This window comes from Octodon degus, unplaced genomic scaffold (genome assembly GCF_000260255.1).
Source record: "Octodon degus isolate 3935 unplaced genomic scaffold, OctDeg1.0 scaffold00085, whole genome shotgun sequence".
Classification (NCBI taxonomy): Eukaryota; Metazoa; Chordata; class Mammalia; order Rodentia; family Octodontidae; genus Octodon; species Octodon degus.
Window position 1 is genome coordinate 2632113 of NW_004524661.1, and position 18751 is coordinate 2650863.

General features: G+C 35.3%; 1 protein-coding gene across 12 annotated transcripts in view; it reads right to left on the reverse strand.

Annotated features, from left to right (window-relative positions):
* Chd9 (chromodomain helicase DNA binding protein 9) overlaps window positions 1-18751 on the reverse strand; it is a 225957-nt gene that overhangs the window by 32013 nt on the left and 175193 nt on the right. For all 12 annotated transcript variants that reach the window (XM_023721770.1, XM_023721774.1, XM_023721772.1 and 9 more), the window contains 6 exons: window positions 12149-12308; window positions 11503-11592; window positions 6403-6506; window positions 3659-3776; window positions 2985-3042; window positions 839-881 (listed from right to left, as the gene is read on the reverse strand). In XM_023721770.1, coding sequence (XP_023577538.1) covers window positions 839-881; window positions 2985-3042; window positions 3659-3776; window positions 6403-6506; window positions 11503-11592; window positions 12149-12308 — 573 coding nt within the window. The remainder of the gene's footprint in view (window positions 1-838; window positions 882-2984; window positions 3043-3658; window positions 3777-6402; window positions 6507-11502; window positions 11593-12148; window positions 12309-18751) is intronic.

An 18751-nucleotide genomic window follows, 5' to 3' on the forward strand; every position in this document is an offset into this window, starting at 1 on the left:
CAGCCCAGACTCATAGTGATCTTCCTGTCTCAGCCTCCCTACTGCTGCAATTACAGGAGTGCATCACCATGCCCAGCCTTGGTGGCTAGCTCGGTGCACCTGGGGCAAGGCTGGCAGGACATGCTGTACTGGGATCAAACCAAAGTCCTTGCGTTTGCCTAGGCAGGCACTTAGACCACTGAACTATCTCTGAGGCCCCCCATTTACACTTTGTATTAAATTCAATCTCAACTGAAATAGAATTAAAACATATTTAAAGTCACTGGGGAGATAGAAAAATTTTCAAAATTCACTATGTCAATATTGCCGCTTTATGAAGTTTTTATTTACCTGAAGTGCAGCATAAATAATATTACAACTACCTTTAACAATCCAATGACACTCATGTTCAGCAACTCTTTCTGTTCACACTGAACTATGGGAGTAAGGTGCCTCCTGGGGGCCAGCCAGGTCTAAGTGTACTCCAGCAACAGTCAGGTTTTATCATCATATTAAAAGGAAGCAGAAGCTGACCTTACCCAGAAAAACTAGGTAGAAACTAAGGTAATAAAGAACAATTCCTAGTGTACATATGGAGCTAATAAGAAAACATTAATACTCTAATGATGACAACTCACAAATTTAATAAGCAAGCTAAAGTCATTAAAGGTTCTGTCTTATAAGGGTTTAGTGAGCCACTATACAGATGCAAATCATCAACCAGCCAATATAGACTGTGATGATTACAAATGTATTCAGTAAGAGTTTGTATATATAAACATTATAAAAGGGCAATTGATCTCCTAATCTTATGAAAATGTGAATTTGCAATAATAATAAAGAAGTAAATGCAATTTACCTCCATCTGCTATAACAAGATCTCCTGGAGAAGAAACATCATCCTGAAGAAAAAAAAAAAGAAATTTGTCACAGGGTAACTGGGTCAAAATAAACATGAAAAGATAATGGATTTCTTCATACTACAGAATGTTGCTTGTAACAGATTTTTTAATGATAAATTTAGCAACAATAAAATATAACTCTACATAATCAATTGTCACACTTTCTAGCGTCTCTTACACTTTAGAACAGTCATTACTTATTTTACTGCTAAACTGTTTTTTGTTGTTGTTGTTTATGCAGAATACCAACTCCGAGATAATTTATACACTCTCATATTTGGCAACCTGCAGATCTTTTCTTTTCTTTTCTTTTTTCCCCTGAGGCGGGGGTTGAACTCAGGCCCTTGTGCTTGCCAGGCAAGTGCTTATTCTACTGAGCTATCTCCCCAGCCCCTATCTTTTCTTTTTTAGACTTAAAACATTTGTATTGCAAATTATTTGTCAACAGACATTGTTACATACTCTAATATTACCTTAAATTTATTATTCATAACTTTGCTGTATCATTTTCTATTATTTTTAGAAAAGCCTAAAATTAGAATTATCATAATTCTTCAAAAGGTGAGCTTTTTTTGGGTCCAGGTTCCTGTTAAGATGTTCTTTTTTTACATTAAGCAACCTCTTCAATGCCCACAGGGAGGCAGCTTTTCCCAAAAACCTCTGCCTTGGGTGGTTTTGTAGTACAGTGCCCATAGTAAAATTCTTTCCCAGGAAAAGAATCCTTCGCAACTGAAGGATTTCCAGCCAGGTGCAGGGGTAGATTTCTGGCAAGTTGCACTAGTACAGCTACCAACTGAGTCAAAGCCTTTCCTCCTCAAAAGGCCAGAATCTCAGCCCGCGTGGGGATGAGGTGACTTGGGTGCTTTATCTGAGCCTTTGGAGTGACAGATCCTCCTTATACATGCTAGTCCCATATTAGGCAGAGTTCTGTTTTCTTTTTTAACTAGTCAATCTCTTATTATTGTAATCCCCTTTTATAACTAATAATTCTTTAAACTTTCCCTGTGCTAATTACTATGCATTTTCTCTTCCCTAATTGGCTCACACTGATCCATCATGCTAAAGTTTAATTTCTTATACTTGTTTTTGCATTACTTCTCACAAAAGTTATATCCAAGCTGTTTGTTCACAATACTATTTTCTTTTTTTAAAAAACTGGTTATGCAGTGGGTTTCATTCTGGTAGATTCATATGTGCATATAACATACTTTGATCTTTTTCAGTTCACCAGAATGTTTAACATACTTGATTTTTAAATGTCAATGACTAAGCAAGGTGTGGTAGCACAGGCCTATAATCCTAGCACTCAAGAGGCTCAGGCTGGAGGAGTGAAGAGCCCAGCTTGGGCTATAATAGGGAGACCATGTCTTAAGAGGGTTGGGGGGAATCATGGACTGTATTGGCTACTTTAAGTTTTTTATTTCAATTTGTATTATCAGGAATTCTTAGGGGTCTAATCTTATTCTTTATTAGATGCTAATAGTCACTCATGGTACATTTTTCCTCACATGTTTAAAAAAAGTTTGGATATTTATTTCATTTCATAGAGGACTTCTACTTGAAGCATTTCTTCCCGAGTTCTTTTTACCCCTTTTAATTTACGAGGTGCCCCAGGGATGTTACCAGCCAAAACTCTCTTTTAATCTAATAGCTTTTGGCTTGAGGATTCCTGGACAATGTCCATAAAGTTTAAACAGTTGAATCATAAATTTGAGAAGGTTATCCTATAGCTATAAATCCCTGGAAAAACTCTTTTTTTCTTTCTCAGAATCTCATGCTGTGATAAATTTCCTTTTTGTTTCCCTATTTATTCTTAGAAAGTTTTCTGGCTTTTGAGAGTCCTAAATCTATACAGAATTTCCATTCTTATTCCTACATACTGGCATAAGCCTTACCTCCTGCCCTCACATCCCAGCCTTTTATGTACCACGAGAAAGGAAAATAAATCCCAAATAATTATTTGTAATGTTTAACAAGTTTACCACTTAGCTAACCTGAGGAACCAAAGAATTATATATATTGAAAATATGAAGGAACAATATAGAAAAGAAAATGAAAGAATATCTAAAATTGAGAATTTTTAAGTATGATCTGAAAGCATACCTCTATATCATCTTTAAAGATGGCTGGTGCTGGTTTGTATTCTGGATCTTCCACATCCCTGTTAAAATGCCAAAAAACAGTACAATTATTGTAACTGATTTATAAATTCTCTTGATAAATCAAATAAATGAAATCTCACTGGAAGGATTTTTTAGTTTTGTTTTAAAGGTCAACCTGAAACCTATTCCCTAGACAAAAGAGCCCAAGCCATAGCATGAAGGGTATTATATGGCAAGTAAGAAGAAAGCTAGTTCTAAAGTTTACTTAAAGCTTTATAACAGATAATGAACACTACTGCATTTTCCTCAGCGGTTACCATTTTTGCCACAATCTGTCTCCTATCCCTTGCTTCTAGAATTCTATGGCCACAAACACAGGGGCACTGAAAAACCAAAGAAACTCAGGTATAGGCTGGAGGTATAGCTTTGTGGTAGAGCATATGCTGAACATGTGTAAGGCTATGGTCTTAATTCTCCCACCTCCCTGCCTAGAAAAGTGTAAGGGTGGTTTAATCTATTCCTAGATCACAATCTGAATGAGAAGGACTAACTTCTTAGAATATTGTTAGCTCTTTCAGTTTATAAGTTCCAATTCTCTTCATTATTTAAAGATAACATTCACTGATACAGAACATCATGATCCATAGAGAACTGCTGACTACAAAATGCACATACCCATCCATATAATCATTTGCTCTCTGCTCAGCAGCAACTGCTTTATCATCGGGTTTTCCAACTCTTTCCAAGAAGCACAATGCTGGGTCTGCTCGAATAGTGTTATATTTTTCATAACCTAGAAACATCACCCATTATAAAAATTAAAGGATAAAAAGTGTTATATATAAAATCTTCATATTTAGAGGAGATGACATCCTAGAACTAAAGGGACAATACATTAAAATGAAATACAAAAAAAACCAAAAATAAAAGGAAATACATTGAGCATGTTTTCTAGAAATAATCACAAATTTTATATGAGCTAGTGGTATTTATCTATAAATATTTAGATGAAATTTATCTGTTAAGAAAAAAATGCAAGGGGCTGGGGAGATGGCTCAGTGGAATAAGCACTTCCCTGGCAAGCACAGGGCCTGAGTTTAATCCCTGGTTCAAAAAAAAAAAAAAAAAGAAAAGAAAAGAAAAAAATGCAAAACACTGGTCAGGGGCCGGGGAGATGGCTCAGTGCAATAAGTGCTTCCCTGGCAAGTGCAAGGGCCTGAGTTCAATCCCTGGTTCTGCCAAAAACAAACAAACAAACAAAAAAAAAAACAAATAAATGCTGGTTATATTTCTTGAACTCTTCTTGAGAGAGAAAAATATGTGAGACTTACTCTCCTGGAGAGCGAGGTCACATACACTATTCTCTTATGAAGAAATGTAGTGAGTGCTGACAGACTTAGTTTCATAGTGTATTTTTGTGCTCCCCCCTCCTACCCCATGCACACACACAAAAAGGTATTTTTGGAGGGCCGGGAGATAGCTCAGCTTAAGTGCCTGCCTGGCAAGTACAAGGTCCTGACTTCAATCTCCAGTACCCACTCCCCACCAACGAAACCCCCCCCAAACAGTATTTATACAACCATGTTACTGAAGTAAACAAATCTATAAACCGAGAACTAGTTAAATTGTACTACACATAGAAGGGGATCTCACATACTCTACTTACTTATCCTGGGTTGTTTTTTTTTTTATTTTTTAATGGTAGACTTTATCTTATTTTATTTTAAAACAGCATGAGAAAGGATACAACATTTTATTACACAAAGTAATAGGAATTCAATAATGGTTGTATAGTACATGATGCTATCTTCAAGTTAGTTGTTCACATTATCAGATATATATGTGCAAGATTCGTTTAAAGAAAAAACATCTAACAAAAAAGTTGTAAGAAATTAAAAAAAAGAAAAAAAATTAAGGATTAACTGCTCCTTTCTAAAGAAATTGACAATATAATTATCCAAACTATTCTGTATATATACTTAAATATGTTTTTGCCTTCTTTCATTTGTTCTTTTCCTCTTTCCAGTTTTTTCCATTGAACAACTTCTTGTGCTTCCACAGTATTTATTTGTACCTTTTAGATTTTAATTACTCTTTTAGGTTTTCATGCTTGTGAGATAATACAATGTACAAGTGAATATAATCAAACTCAATGGGAAAATACTTCAAATAATCAACAATTGGAATCTCTTCTCTTATTCTTGTGGGTTTTTTTCAATTTATTACCCTTTTTAAAAAAAAAAAGCCTTTACTTGAGAGACATTATGGCAACAAATGGTATGTCATGACAAAAAGTACATATTTAGAAGACCAGGATGACAAGCACTCAAAGTGTGACCCCTCTATTACACATCGTCATCCTCAGTGCAGCTGCCTGGCTCACGGGCACCAGCATATACAGTTAGTCAGGGTGAGAGTCTCATCAGCCAACTGCTAGTCTCAAAAACCTGCTGGTGTACCCCAGGATCACTGCCCCACACATCTCATGCATACACATGTATGGCTTTGCCCCTGTCATGTTTCCCAGCTCATTTTTTTGTTTTTTTGTTTTTATGTATTTAGTACAACAGGGTCTACTACAGGGTCTCACTACACATTGGACTCGTAGTGGTCCTCCTGTTTTCAGCTTCCCAAGAGCTGACATTATATAGGTGCATGCCACCATGCCCAGTCTCAACTGCCATCTTAGCATGCCCCTAGGGGATGGGACTGGCACAGCATGTGGGGATTGAATCCTAGTCCCTGAGCTATCTGGTCGGCCCAGAATCTCATCTTTTTGAAAAGTTTCGCACATCAAAATAAATCACCAACAGAGTAAAAAATAAAATCCATAAATTGGGAAAAAATTATAGTGGACTGTCCTTCAAACCAAAGACTTCTATCAGAACATATAAAGAATTTTTAAAAAGCAGGCCTCCAAAATCCAAAGACCCAATACATATATGGCCATCTGATATGAATATACACTTCACAAAGGAAGTGGCAAATATATGAAAAAAAAGTTCAACATCATGGTCATTCAAGAGATGCAAATTAAAACAACTCTGAGATACCATCTTATGCCAGAAAGAATGGATATTATTAAGATGCCAATCAATCACAAATGCTGGAGAGGTTGTGGGGAAATGGAACCCCTTTCCGCTACTGGTGGGAGTGCAGACTGGTACAACTATTATGGAAATCAGTATGGAGATTCCTCGAAAAGCTAGGATTGGAGGTCCCATTCAAGCCAGCTAGTCCCCTCCTCGGTATTTTTCCAAGAGAACTGAAATGATCATACCACAGCGATATATGTGCACTCATGTATATAGCAGCACAATTTGTCATAGTTCAACCTTGGAAACAACCCAAATGCCCATCAACTGAGGAATGGATTAAAAAGGTGGTAGTTTTACACAATGGAGTATTATTCAACTTACCATGTTTAAAAACTCCAATAAGAAGTGACTTATCAGCATCAAAGTCCCACCAGTCAGCAGGAACTTCTGAGTGGTCTGGCTCTGGTACCCAAACATCAATGTCACTTAAAAAAATCATGATATAGTATTACTACAAACAAGCTAAAAAAAAGGAGGGAAAACCTTACCTAGATTTGAACAAAAGTTTTTTCACTGTCTTTTTTTTTTTTTTCATTTTTTGATAGACACGAAACAAAGATACTATGAAATGTGGTCATATTGTTAAGCTCAATACAGTAAGCTTCAATAAGCCTGAATACATAATTCTCTTTTTTTTTTTTTTAAATTTATTTATTTGTGTGTGTGTGTGGCCAGCTCAGCCCACCAGGGGGCGGGGCTGGCTGGCATGTGGTGCTGGGGGATTGAACCGCGGTCCCTGTGCTTTGCTTGGCTTATTTTTTTCTAAGTAGGTGCTTTAGACCACTGAGCCATCTCACCAGCCCTACATAATTCTCTTAAGGCATTATATTCTTTACACTGATTACTAAGAGACAAAGGGTTATAGTTAAAGCTATATCAGTAAATTGCTTATTAAAAATCATATATTTGAAAGGCTTAGATAGGTGAGTCACAAATTTGAGTCCATGATAAGTAACTTAATGATTTAGCAAGACTGTATGGCAAATAAACAATATAAACAAAGATTGGAAATACAGCTTAGTATGAAGCCCCTGGGTTCAATATCTAGTACAAAAACAATAAAAATGACTGAAATGTATCTGTTCTGTATATGAGAAAAATGGAAGCACCAAAAGGTCAAATAGCTGGGTATGGTGGCACAAGCATGTAATCTGGCACTCAGGAGGCTCATACAGAAGGATCCTGTGACTTCCAGTCCATCTTGGGCTATATATTGGGCTTGAGATGAGTCTGAACTACACAATAAGACCCTACTTAAAAATAAACTTGTCTTGCATTGTAAAACATGTTAGCTCTCTCTCAGACAAATTTTGCTTAAAAATATTGTGAAAGGTAAGGTTTTTTTTTTTTTCGGTACCAGAGATTGAATGCAGGACCCTGCGCTTGCTAGGCAAGCACTTATTCTACTGAGCTATTTCTCTGGCCCAAAAAATAAGGTTGGACTCATAATTTGATAAAAATTCTCAAAAGTATAACTACTTTGTCAATATTTTATAAAATGAAAATATAATGAAGTTTAAAGACAAAATATAAATTCATAATGCTTTGGCAATTTGGCTATTTGTATGAGTAACAATGCTAGCATTGGTAATTTTGCATAAATAATTTTCTTTTCTTTTTTGGTGGAACCAGGGATTGAACTCAGGCCCTTGCACTTGTCAGGCAAGTGCTTACTCTACTGAGCCATTTCCCCGGCCCCCAATAATTTTCTTTTCCTTTATCTAACACTTAAAATTATTATTTTCCCACATCTTTCCAAATAACACATAAAGCCTCTAAAAATACATCATGAATTGAAGTGTGAAACTGTTCATTTCTTCATCATAGTAACCTAAGGTATTGTCTCCTTTATCCTAGCACAACTAATGTATGACAATAATTAGAATATAAGTATTATAAATCTATATATATTTATGACAGTTATATATGGTTTTTATATTTAACAGTCAGAAGGTATAGAGAATGAAATAAGCTACTGTACAAAATCTTAATACCCTACTTCAGAATTTACATCTATGATGTTCATAAATTATCAAAGAATCATAGGAAAACATATACTTTTATAATAAATACAGTAAGTATACATTTATAAGCAGAATTTTATCTGTCATGTCAGAGTAGTTTCTTAAATTAACAAAAATCTATGTTGGGCTCTGGAGAGATAGCTCAGTAGAATAAGTGCAGGGTCCTAAGTTCAATCCCCAGTGCTGGAAAAAAAAAAACAAAACCTATATTGAAAAAACTGAGAAATTATTACAAATAAGTAAGGCTTATAACATTTTTTTTATTTGTGAATTAGCTGTGTTTGGCTTGGAAAACATGTTTTTTTTTTTTAAAAAATGTATTTGGTACAGGGTATCACTATACAGCTCAGACCTGTAGAGATCCTCCTATTTTCAGCCTCCCCAGTGCTGGGATTACAGGCCTGTGCCACCATACTGAGACTCGGTCGCCAGGGGTTGCCAGTTCAGTGTGGCTGGTGGGTGGGGCCAGTGCAGCATGCAGCACTAGGGATTGAACCCTGGTCCCTGCACTTGCCTAAGCAGGTGCTTAGTCCACTGAGCTATCTTGCCGGCCTGGAAATATATATTTTCATATAAAAATTAACTGATAAGTGATTCGTGATCCAGTAATGTATTTGAAATAATAAGATACTGACAATGAAGGACTTAACTTAGAGGATTTTTTTTTTAAGGTATTATCAATTGAATCCAGGTCCTTCACACCGAGCCACATCTTCATTCCTTTTTTTGTGGGGATGTGGGGAGTACTAGCAATTGAATTCAGGACTTCATGCTTACAGGCAGGTGCTGTGCTGCTGAGCTATAGGCCCAGTCCTTTGTTTTTATCTTTTTTTTTTTTTTTTTCTGTGTTTAGGGAAGGGTCTGCAGGGTCTCACTATGTAGGTCAGACTTGTAGTGATTTTCCTATTTTTAGCCTCCCAAGTACTGGGATTATAGGTGTTTGCCACCATGCCCGGTGTCAAAGAAAAAGAACAATTTTTCAATTAATATGGAAAAAAATGAAAAAGAGATGAAGGTATATGCTGTCAAAGATACTTATTTTCTACTGAGCTCTTGATGAGGAATAAAGAATGTGTTAGCCCTGAAAGACAAAGAGGAAACACTAGGTAAGATCCTATAGGGAAACACCAGTGGGTCAGGTAGCTTCTTATGTCAACCATCAGGTGGCAGTCTAAACTCAGAACATTATCTGAGGGGTAAAGTTTTCCAGCTTGTGAAGATGAAAAGTTAACCAACACACAGTTTATGGTTCAAATTTAAAGTGAACCACAAACAATGGATTTTTTTCTTTTTCAGATAGGGTTTTCTATGGACTTTATGCTGACCTTGAGCTTACTTTGTACCCCAGGCTAGCCTCAAACTCAGTGATTCTCCTTCCTCAACTTTCCTCACACTGAGATTACAGGCATGTGCCACCACACCCAGCCAACACAGGATGTTTATAAACTGTTAGTAAAAAGGACATAAGGTGGATGTGCATCCTTGTTGATTTGTTTTTAAAGACTAAGTTCACATGCCATCTCCTGCCAAAGATCTCCTACTTTCCCAGGATATACCATTCCCTGGAGATAAACTGACAGCATTCACTATCAGGTCTGTTCGGGTTAAAACGCAGAAGGTGCTGTACTGCGGAGTGCATGAACTAGGGGAAAGAAGAAAAAGATGGTGATATACAGACATACATCTTTAAAACGTTTGTGAAAACAAGGAGAGTAAAGATTGAAGAGACACTATTTCAAAAATATTAAGTGTGTGTGTATTTGTCCATCTGTATATATTTAAGAGTATACATTACGATAATAGATGCAAAAATGTTATGGCAGATTGATTAAAAAGACGAGGGCCGGGGAGATGGCTCAGTGAATAAGTGCTTGCCTGGCAAGCGCAGGGGCCCGAGTTTAATCTCTGGACCACCCCCACAAAAAAAAGACTAAATTTTTTAATAATAATATTATCATGAGTCAGATAAAAATAGGAGTTACAGGTTGGTTACTTTAGCTGTAGGGGCCAGAAAAGGAAATAACTGAGTTCAGATCTTAATGATATGAAGAATTTCTACCAAAGCTCTGGGAAAAGTATTAGGGCAAGGAGAACAGCATAAGAGAAATTTAACTTGTTGGAGGAACACAAGCACCAGCATGGCTGGAGCACTACAGGATAAGAATAAAGTGAAGGACAGAGTTACCTACAGCCTTGTTAATCCACGGAAAGTTTGAATTTTATTGGAAGAGAAATGAGAAAGCATATGAAAGATCTGAAGATTAGTGCCATGGTGTGATTTTTGCTTTGATAAGATTACTCTGGTTGCTGCTTAGGTACAGTTGTACAGAGTCAAAAGTGGAGGAAAAAGCACTCAATTAGGAGGCCACTACAAAACTCTACACATGAGGAATGGAGGCTTGGACTCATAAGTTAGCAAAGGAGGTAGTGAAGTGTTCAGATTTGGATATATTTTGTAGAGCTAATGGGTCCTCGTGTAGGATAAAGACAAACCAGGACTCAAGAATGACACTAAAAGGTTGGGAAGATAGCTCAGTGGTCTAAGTACCTGCTTGGCAAGTGTAAGGACCTGAGTTTGAACCCTAGTACAACATGCCATGCTGTAGCAAGATCCTGTTCCAAATAAATAAATAAATAAATAAATAAATAAATAAATAAGATTTATGAATTTAAAAAAAAAGAATGACACCACAGAAAATATACTGTGTATTACCTAGAATGAGAAGGCTCATACCTAGAGTGGGGAAAAGCTAGGAAAGGACTAGAGACATTTGATTTGGGAAAACCAGGAGGACTTCATGATGGCAATTAGAATTTTAATTGGAACCATTGGAAAGTTAAGTTTCAGACTTACAGGCAGGAATCTAAGGGAATTTGATGGTTTGCTTACATTTTCTCTACAAGAGGAGGAATATTAAATTGCTGAGCATTAAGGCATTGAGCAGGAGGCTAAAGTAGGCCCAAGTGAGAGGATTAAAACAGATGTTTCAGAGAATGGAGAATATTGGGAAAGACCACTTGTAGTTGAAAAGTAAGATAGACATCGAATACTGTTACTGGTACCTCCCTGGCATTTTAGAAATACCACAAAGTACAAGTGTTTCTGAAGAACTGAATGAATAAATGATTGCCTTTGTGCCTATTTCACCGACATTTAAGTGAAATACCATTCTTAACTACTACCACTGTTAACTGCTGTTCTGACTTTTACTGACAGAGCCAAAAATGAGGGCAATTGATGGAAGGCAATGAATTGGCAGGGATTGATTCCTTAAAGTTTGGGGTGTTTTCTTGTAAATTTCACCAAATTAAGTGAAATTCACTGGATTAATTGAAATTTCACTAAATATAAAATTTTTGCTTCATACTATTTAAAAATATAAACACTTTAATTTACCTTGCATCAACTCCATTAAATACTTTCTGACATTCATTTCCAATAACTTCTTGCTTTAAGTAATACAACATTCTTACACGAAGCAAAACCCTAAAAAAAGACAAAGATTATTTCACTATAAAGGACATCATACACAAAGTTAAAATTATAAAGTAATTTATACAGATTTTTTTTAAATTAAATTATGTCTGCTTAAATGAACCTTATTACTATCACTATGAAAAGTTTCTCCAAAAATATATACAATCTCCCCCTCACACACCCTTGGGTCTCACTATGTAGTTCACACTAGCCTTGAACAAACTATGTAGCCCAGGCTGACTTAAAACTAAAGGTAATGATCCTCCTGCTTCAACTTCCTGAGGTTGGGATTATATGTGTGTGTCACCAATCCTGGCTCATTCATAATCATTATATTTAATATCCAAGTGAAGAAATGAGTTCACTTGGAGGTGAGTTTTATTTATCTCTTGGCAAAAACAATGACGCAAAATATAACTGCTGAAGGACAACCTGTAAAGTTAAGATTAAAAATGGTCTTAGACCTGTGGTGTGTCTACCCTCTATAAATCATGCTTTAAGGATATTAATAAATTGTGAAAGATGAACTTATACAGAATTATGTATAAAATATCCTACTACTTACTTATTACAGTGATGTTTAATATGTTTTTTGTAGCCTTCATCTTGAAGTAGCTGCTCAGGGTTATATTTTCGAAGCCATTCTGCTTTCTGTATATCAAATGAGCTTGTTTGAGTCTTTACTTTTTTTCCTTTTCGACCCCTGGGTACAGGAGCTGATAGGCCTGTTAAAATGAGAAGTAGACTCAAATTCAGAAATAACTTGCATCAGGAACTTTGATTTGAAAACTTTTTCAATGAAAAAAATTTCTAGAGACTTTCTGAAGTCTGTGCAGCTTATAAAAAATATGCATAGTAGTAATATTCCTGAGCCCATCACAATTGGAGATGGTTTTATACATCTGAAAAGAATTTTGACAAAATATCTAATAATTGTACTTTTATTTTAGAGTATTAAAGGGGCCGGGGAGATAGCTCAGTAGTATGCCTGGCAAGCATAAGAGCCTAAGTTCAATCCCCAGTTAAGAAAAAAAAAAAAAAAAAAAAAAGAGAGAGAGAATTAAAAGTAAAAAATTAGAAGCAATACAGAATTTCAAAAAAATCAAAATAAGAATTCAATAATTGGGTATAGTGTGCATTGATGGCCTTAAAGTAGTTGTTCAGATTACTAGACATAAGCATGTAAAATTCTTTTAAAAAAGCATAAACTGTCCCATTCAATAAACCAAAATAAATAAGTAGTATAATTATCTTAGTTAGCTATCACACATAATATACATACATACATACATACATACATACATGTATATAGTTTTTATATTTTCCTTTCACAATATCTATTGTACCTTTCTCATTTTATTTACTCTTTCAGGTTCTTATACTAGGGAGACGGTATGATGTTCATACATTTAAGTCTGATTTCTGTCACTTATGAATATGGTCTCATTTCATCCATGTACCACAAAATTTTGCTTAAAGAGTTTATCTTTCTTTATAGTTATCTAAGTAGTACTCCATTGTATAAAAATAATACATCTTTTTTGACCATTTCTCCACTTAATAGCCACTTAGACTGCTTCCAAGATTTAGCTATGACAAATTGCACTGCTATAAATATGAGTGCACGTATATTGCTGCAATGTTTTTAGGTCCTCTGGAAAAATACACAGAAGGGGATGGCTAGGTTGAGTGGAACCTCTATTCGTAGTTTTTGAGGAATCTCCACATTGATTTCCACAGTGGTTGTACAGTCTACACTCCCACCAACAGTGAAGAGTCTACACTCCCAACAACAATGAAGAAGTGTTCCTTTGCCCCACAGCCTTGCTGACATTTGTTTTAATTTCATAATGATAGTCATACTTTCTGGGGTGAGATGGAATCTCAGTGTTGTTTTAATTTGCATTTCTTGAATCACCAATGATGTTAAACATTTTTTCATATATTTATTTGCCATTTGTATTTCTTCATCTGAGAAGTGTGTATTCATCTCAGATGCCCATATTTGGATTGGGTCTTTGAATTTTGTAGGCCTGTTTTAAATTCTGTATATGTTCTAGATAGAAGTCCTTTGTCTGAGGGACACTAGGCTAAATTTTTCCCCCAATTTGTGGTTTTCTTTTTAATCTGTTGGTGATTTCTTTTGACAGGCAGAAAATTCAGAAAGATGAGATACCAGTTGATTCTTAAAAGTACTTTATGTGCAGTTTGGTTTCTGTTCATCCACATACCCTTATGTCTTTAAGATTTCAACCTAGTTCTGGGATAATAGGTGTATACAGGCACTCCCAGGGTTCCAGGGCCAGCACAACATGCAGTACCAGGGATTGAACTCAGGACCTTGTACTTGCCATGCAGGCCCTTATGTCATCAAGCTATCTCCCCAACCCTTAACTTTATTTGTTAAAGTAGAATAATCATTCTGATTTCTGTGTTGTCCTAAAACACATTACATTTTCTTTCCAACTGTAAAAACTGAAAGGTCAAACCTAATTATCTACTTTACTTTTGCTTTCCTAATTAGTGAATGATACATATGTCCTATAGCTTTATTTTTTGTGTGTGTTTCCTCTTTTTTTTTTTTTTTTTGATATCTTGCTATGTAGTTCAGGTTGACCTTGAACTCACTATACAAGTACCCAGGGTGGTCTCAAACTTGTAGGGATCCTCCTGTCTTAGTCTCCTGAGTGTTAGAAGTATATATGTGTACTGCCTTGCCCTCCTCCCTCTAGCTTTTCAAAATTGATGGATTAGATTGGCCACTGGAAGTTACTGCTAATTAAATTTATTTCTATGAGATTTTTGTTGTCAAATAGTTTCAAAATACAGAAAGTATTCCTAATCATCACAATCCTATATTCTATTTTTAAAAAAATGTATTTAGTATAGGGTCTACTGGGTCTCATAACACATATTGGACTTTTAGTGATCCTCCTGTTTTCAGCCGCCCAAGTGCTGGGATTACAAGCACACGCTACGCCCAGTCTCAGTGCACCCATGGGTGGTGCTGGCATGGCAGGCTGGGGATTGAACCCTGGTCTCTGCACCTGCCTAAGAAGGTATTTTAGTCTGCTGAGCTATCTGGCTGGCCTATAATCATATATTCTGATTCCTCAGACCTTTACTAAAACAAAAAATAGATGCTAAATTGCCTCTATGTTTCAGCTATCCAATTCTTAATTCCTTTCAGAGACCACCACTAGTTGAACTTTTCATTCATATGTTCTAAAAAATATAGTATTTAAAATACAGTATTTAATCTTTTAGTTATTATACTATAAAATAATCCTATTTATTATTTTCAATTTTGAAATTTGTGTATGTCAATGAGGCTTTAAGTCATCCATTTTAACTGATTAGTAAATTATGTTATTAAATTAACTAAGTTATTAATCTTCCATGATGCTTGAGTTCTTATACTTCCTTATAATTATTAATACCGTCCATTTCACTATTTTTTCCAAGTTTAACCGTATTTATCTTTTGCATATAATAATAGGTAGAAGTGCCATTGCAATAGTAAACAGAAGCACTATGTGGATTTTTTCATTTTCCTTACAATTCTTATGGGTTTTTGTTTATAATATTGCAAGACTTTTATTTAATGAATCTGGATTCATACTTAAGATAGTTTCTTTTACAGGTGGCTTTTCATTACTGGGTGTCTATTTAAATCTACATTAATAATTTCCATTTAAAAGTTTAGTTTGTAACTTTTGTGTCTGACAAGGTCAGTCAAATACCTTCAGGATTTAGCCTGAAAACCTTGCTTTATCTTGGTCTTAACCATCCAGCAGAAAAGTGTAATAACGAGGTATGAAAAGTAAAGCCATATTAATATGCTGAGCTGTAAAGGGCTCAAGTCAACAACTTCTGACATTGTTAGTCCTATGGATAACCCACTACTATTATGGACTACTGGACTATATTGGATCATTTTGCTGAATTCATGTACCTGCAATATTAAAATGACAATGGAATACCCATCTCTGAGAAAACTAAACAAAAAAAGGGGGGATACAAATAAAGGATCATTTTGTATCTGTATACAAAATAGTTACATTAGATATACAACTACTTCCTCTTAATTCAATGAGAAGATTTGTATTAATAGTGTTTAGACAGGATATCATGTCTGCATCTTGTACTATGAATAACCACTATGAAGACAACAATATGCAATGTATTAATTATTGAAACTGTCCTATTAATTGGTTTTGAAACTGTCTCATACTATTTGTTTCTCAATAAAATTAATTAAAAATGCTAGTTTGGTTTACACTAATATTATGAAAACAGTTTTATATGGTTTACTATTTGCAGTATAGCTTTGGCTATATTTCTATTTTCAAGTTTCTTGGTTGATTTCTAATAACATTTTCTTTAAAGTTTAAAAATAGACTTTCCGATCGGCAATTTTTATCCTTTAATGGATAAAGATATACATAGTCTGTTTATATGTATTTATTTATATCATTTGATGGGGCTGGAGAGATGGCTCAGTGGTCTAAAGCACCTACTTGGAACAAGCTAAGCTAAGCAAAGCACAGGGACCGCGGTTCGATCCCCCAGCACCACATGCCAGCCAGCTGCGACCCCTGGTGGGCTGAGCTGGCCACACACCCACACACCCACCCACACACCCACACACCCACACACATAAATAAATGTATATCATTTGAATTGTTTTTTATCAATTTCTCCTCCTTTCGTGCACCTTTGGCCTCTATCCACTAAAAACTAGCCCTTTTAATTTTCAATTTGAGATTGGGTGTGGCTAAATTGTGCAGGCTGGATTAAAATTTTCTATCATCTTGCCCCAGCTCCCACAATAAATGGGATTAGAGGAAGGCACTAATTCCCTTGGATTCTGAAAGTTTGGATATCTTACTTCATGAGGACTTTGGCGATGTCTGTGAAACACATCAGCTTTTTCTGGTGGAGGTACTGCCTTTTTTTTTTTTTTGGTAACCTAATATTCAGCTTTCCAAGTTGTCAGTCACCAGTAATCTACTTGCTTCCTGGTTCCAAAATTTTACTACTATTTCCTTTGTAGTTTTCCCTATTTTGAAAGGTTTATGCTCACTTAAAAATGTAAGCATATACAAAAGTAGATAGAATAGTATGATGGATACCATATTCTACAACCTAACTTCAATAATTATTAAGACACAACTGGCTGCTTCATATATATTCTATTCACTTCACAATTTTCCATTATTTTTAATAATAAAAGTATAGATCATTTCATTTATAAATGCAATATTTGCAGTGATATCTAAAAGACAAGACCTCCTTTTTTCAAAAGTCTAAGGAATGTGGTATTTCCTTAGTACTCAGTACTGTATTTACATATCCAAATAGCTAAGAAGAAAAAGAAAAAAACTTCCCCCTGGGTTATCTCAATCAGAATATAAATAAAGCCCCCAAACCACAATTTGTTAATGACTCAAATCTTTTAGTTACATGAGGCTGTCATTCCTAGAACTATCAATATTTTGGAATGAACAATTCTTCATTGTGAGAGACTATCTGTGCCCCTTAGTCTCCATCCTCTAGTAACATGCCCAAAATTGATACAAATTGTAGTGGGGTTGGAATTTCATTACAAAATCTCTGTAATCTGTTCAGAATCACTGATTTCTTTGTAACCTCCAGCCTAACTACTAACCAACAATTTATTGGATAAACCAAATCTTTTGCTTGATGTACTTATTACATTTAAAGCCTTAGGTTTTCTACTGTATTTTCTTAGTAGAATTTCAAAGATGAGTAAAATATATTTGTATGATTCTTTCATCTTTACCTAGAAGACATTTCTTCATATTGAACAACTTCTGACATTGTCAGTCTTGCGGATGACCCACTACTATTATGGACTACTGGGCTATACTGGAATATTTTGCTGAATTCATGCACCTACAATATTTAAATGACAATGGAATACCCTTCCCTGACAAAACTAAACAAAAAAAGGGGATACAAATGAATGACCATTTTGTATCCATATATACAAAATAGTTAGGATAGATATACAGCTACTTTCTCTTAATTCAATGAGAAGAAACATTTATGCTAATAGTGTTTCGACAGGATACCATGTCAGCATTTTGTACTATGAATAACCACTAAGATAACAATATGCAATGCACTAATTATTGAAATTTTTCTCCTACTAATCAGTTCTGAAACTGTCTCACTGCTATTTGTTTCTCAATAAAATTTAAATAAAGAAATAAAAATAATTTAAGTTTCCTATAAAGATAGACCAACAATGACCATTATGTCAAAAATGTTTTCTAGAATGCTCTGTACCAGTGCTTACTACATGGCCTTCACAGTACTTACCATTGTATATAATCAGAAGTTAACCTATCTATATTTTTATTTTGGCTATTTGTCCATAATGTAAGGCTTATGAGCTCAGGGAGGTTGAGTACCTCAATTGTTTTTTTTTTTTTTTATCTTCCTAGGTCCAAGAACACAGTAAGTTTTCAATAAATATTTTCTATTAAATAGAATAAAACTATAACACACACGAGGGTATAGAAATCTCTTATTTTTTTTAATAGAAAATGCAATGACTTTGTTATAAAATAATTATCTTATTCATAAAAGAATATTCTGTTAGCAAGGCTAACAGAAAAAAGTACCTGCATATACCACTGAAAGGGTTGTAAACTGGTATAGTCATGTTGGCCAGAAAACTCATGAAAAAAAAGTTTCATTGATTTTTTTGGGGAGTGGCAGGGTCTCTCTTTGTGGTTTAGGCTGTCCTTGAACTCATCATGTAGCTCTTGCCTCAGTCTCTCTAAGGCTGCGCTTACAAGTGTGTGCTACCATGCCTAACATGAAAATTAAAAAAGTATACTCATGTTTTTCAAACTTTAATGTGCATGCTAATTGTTGAGGACCTTTTTAAAAGGCAGGTTCTAACTAATTCTGTCTTGATATCCGCTTAATGAAAGACTCACTCAAATGCACAGAAAGAATGTATAGAGTTTTCTTTGAAACTTATTTATTTGTGTGTGTGTGTGTGTGTGTGTGTGTGTGTGTGTGTGGCCAGCTCAGTCCACCAGGGGGCGGGGCTGGCTGGCATGTGGTGCTGGGGGACTGAACAGTGGTCTCTGTGCTTTGCTAAGCTTGTTCTAAGTAGGTGCTTTAGACC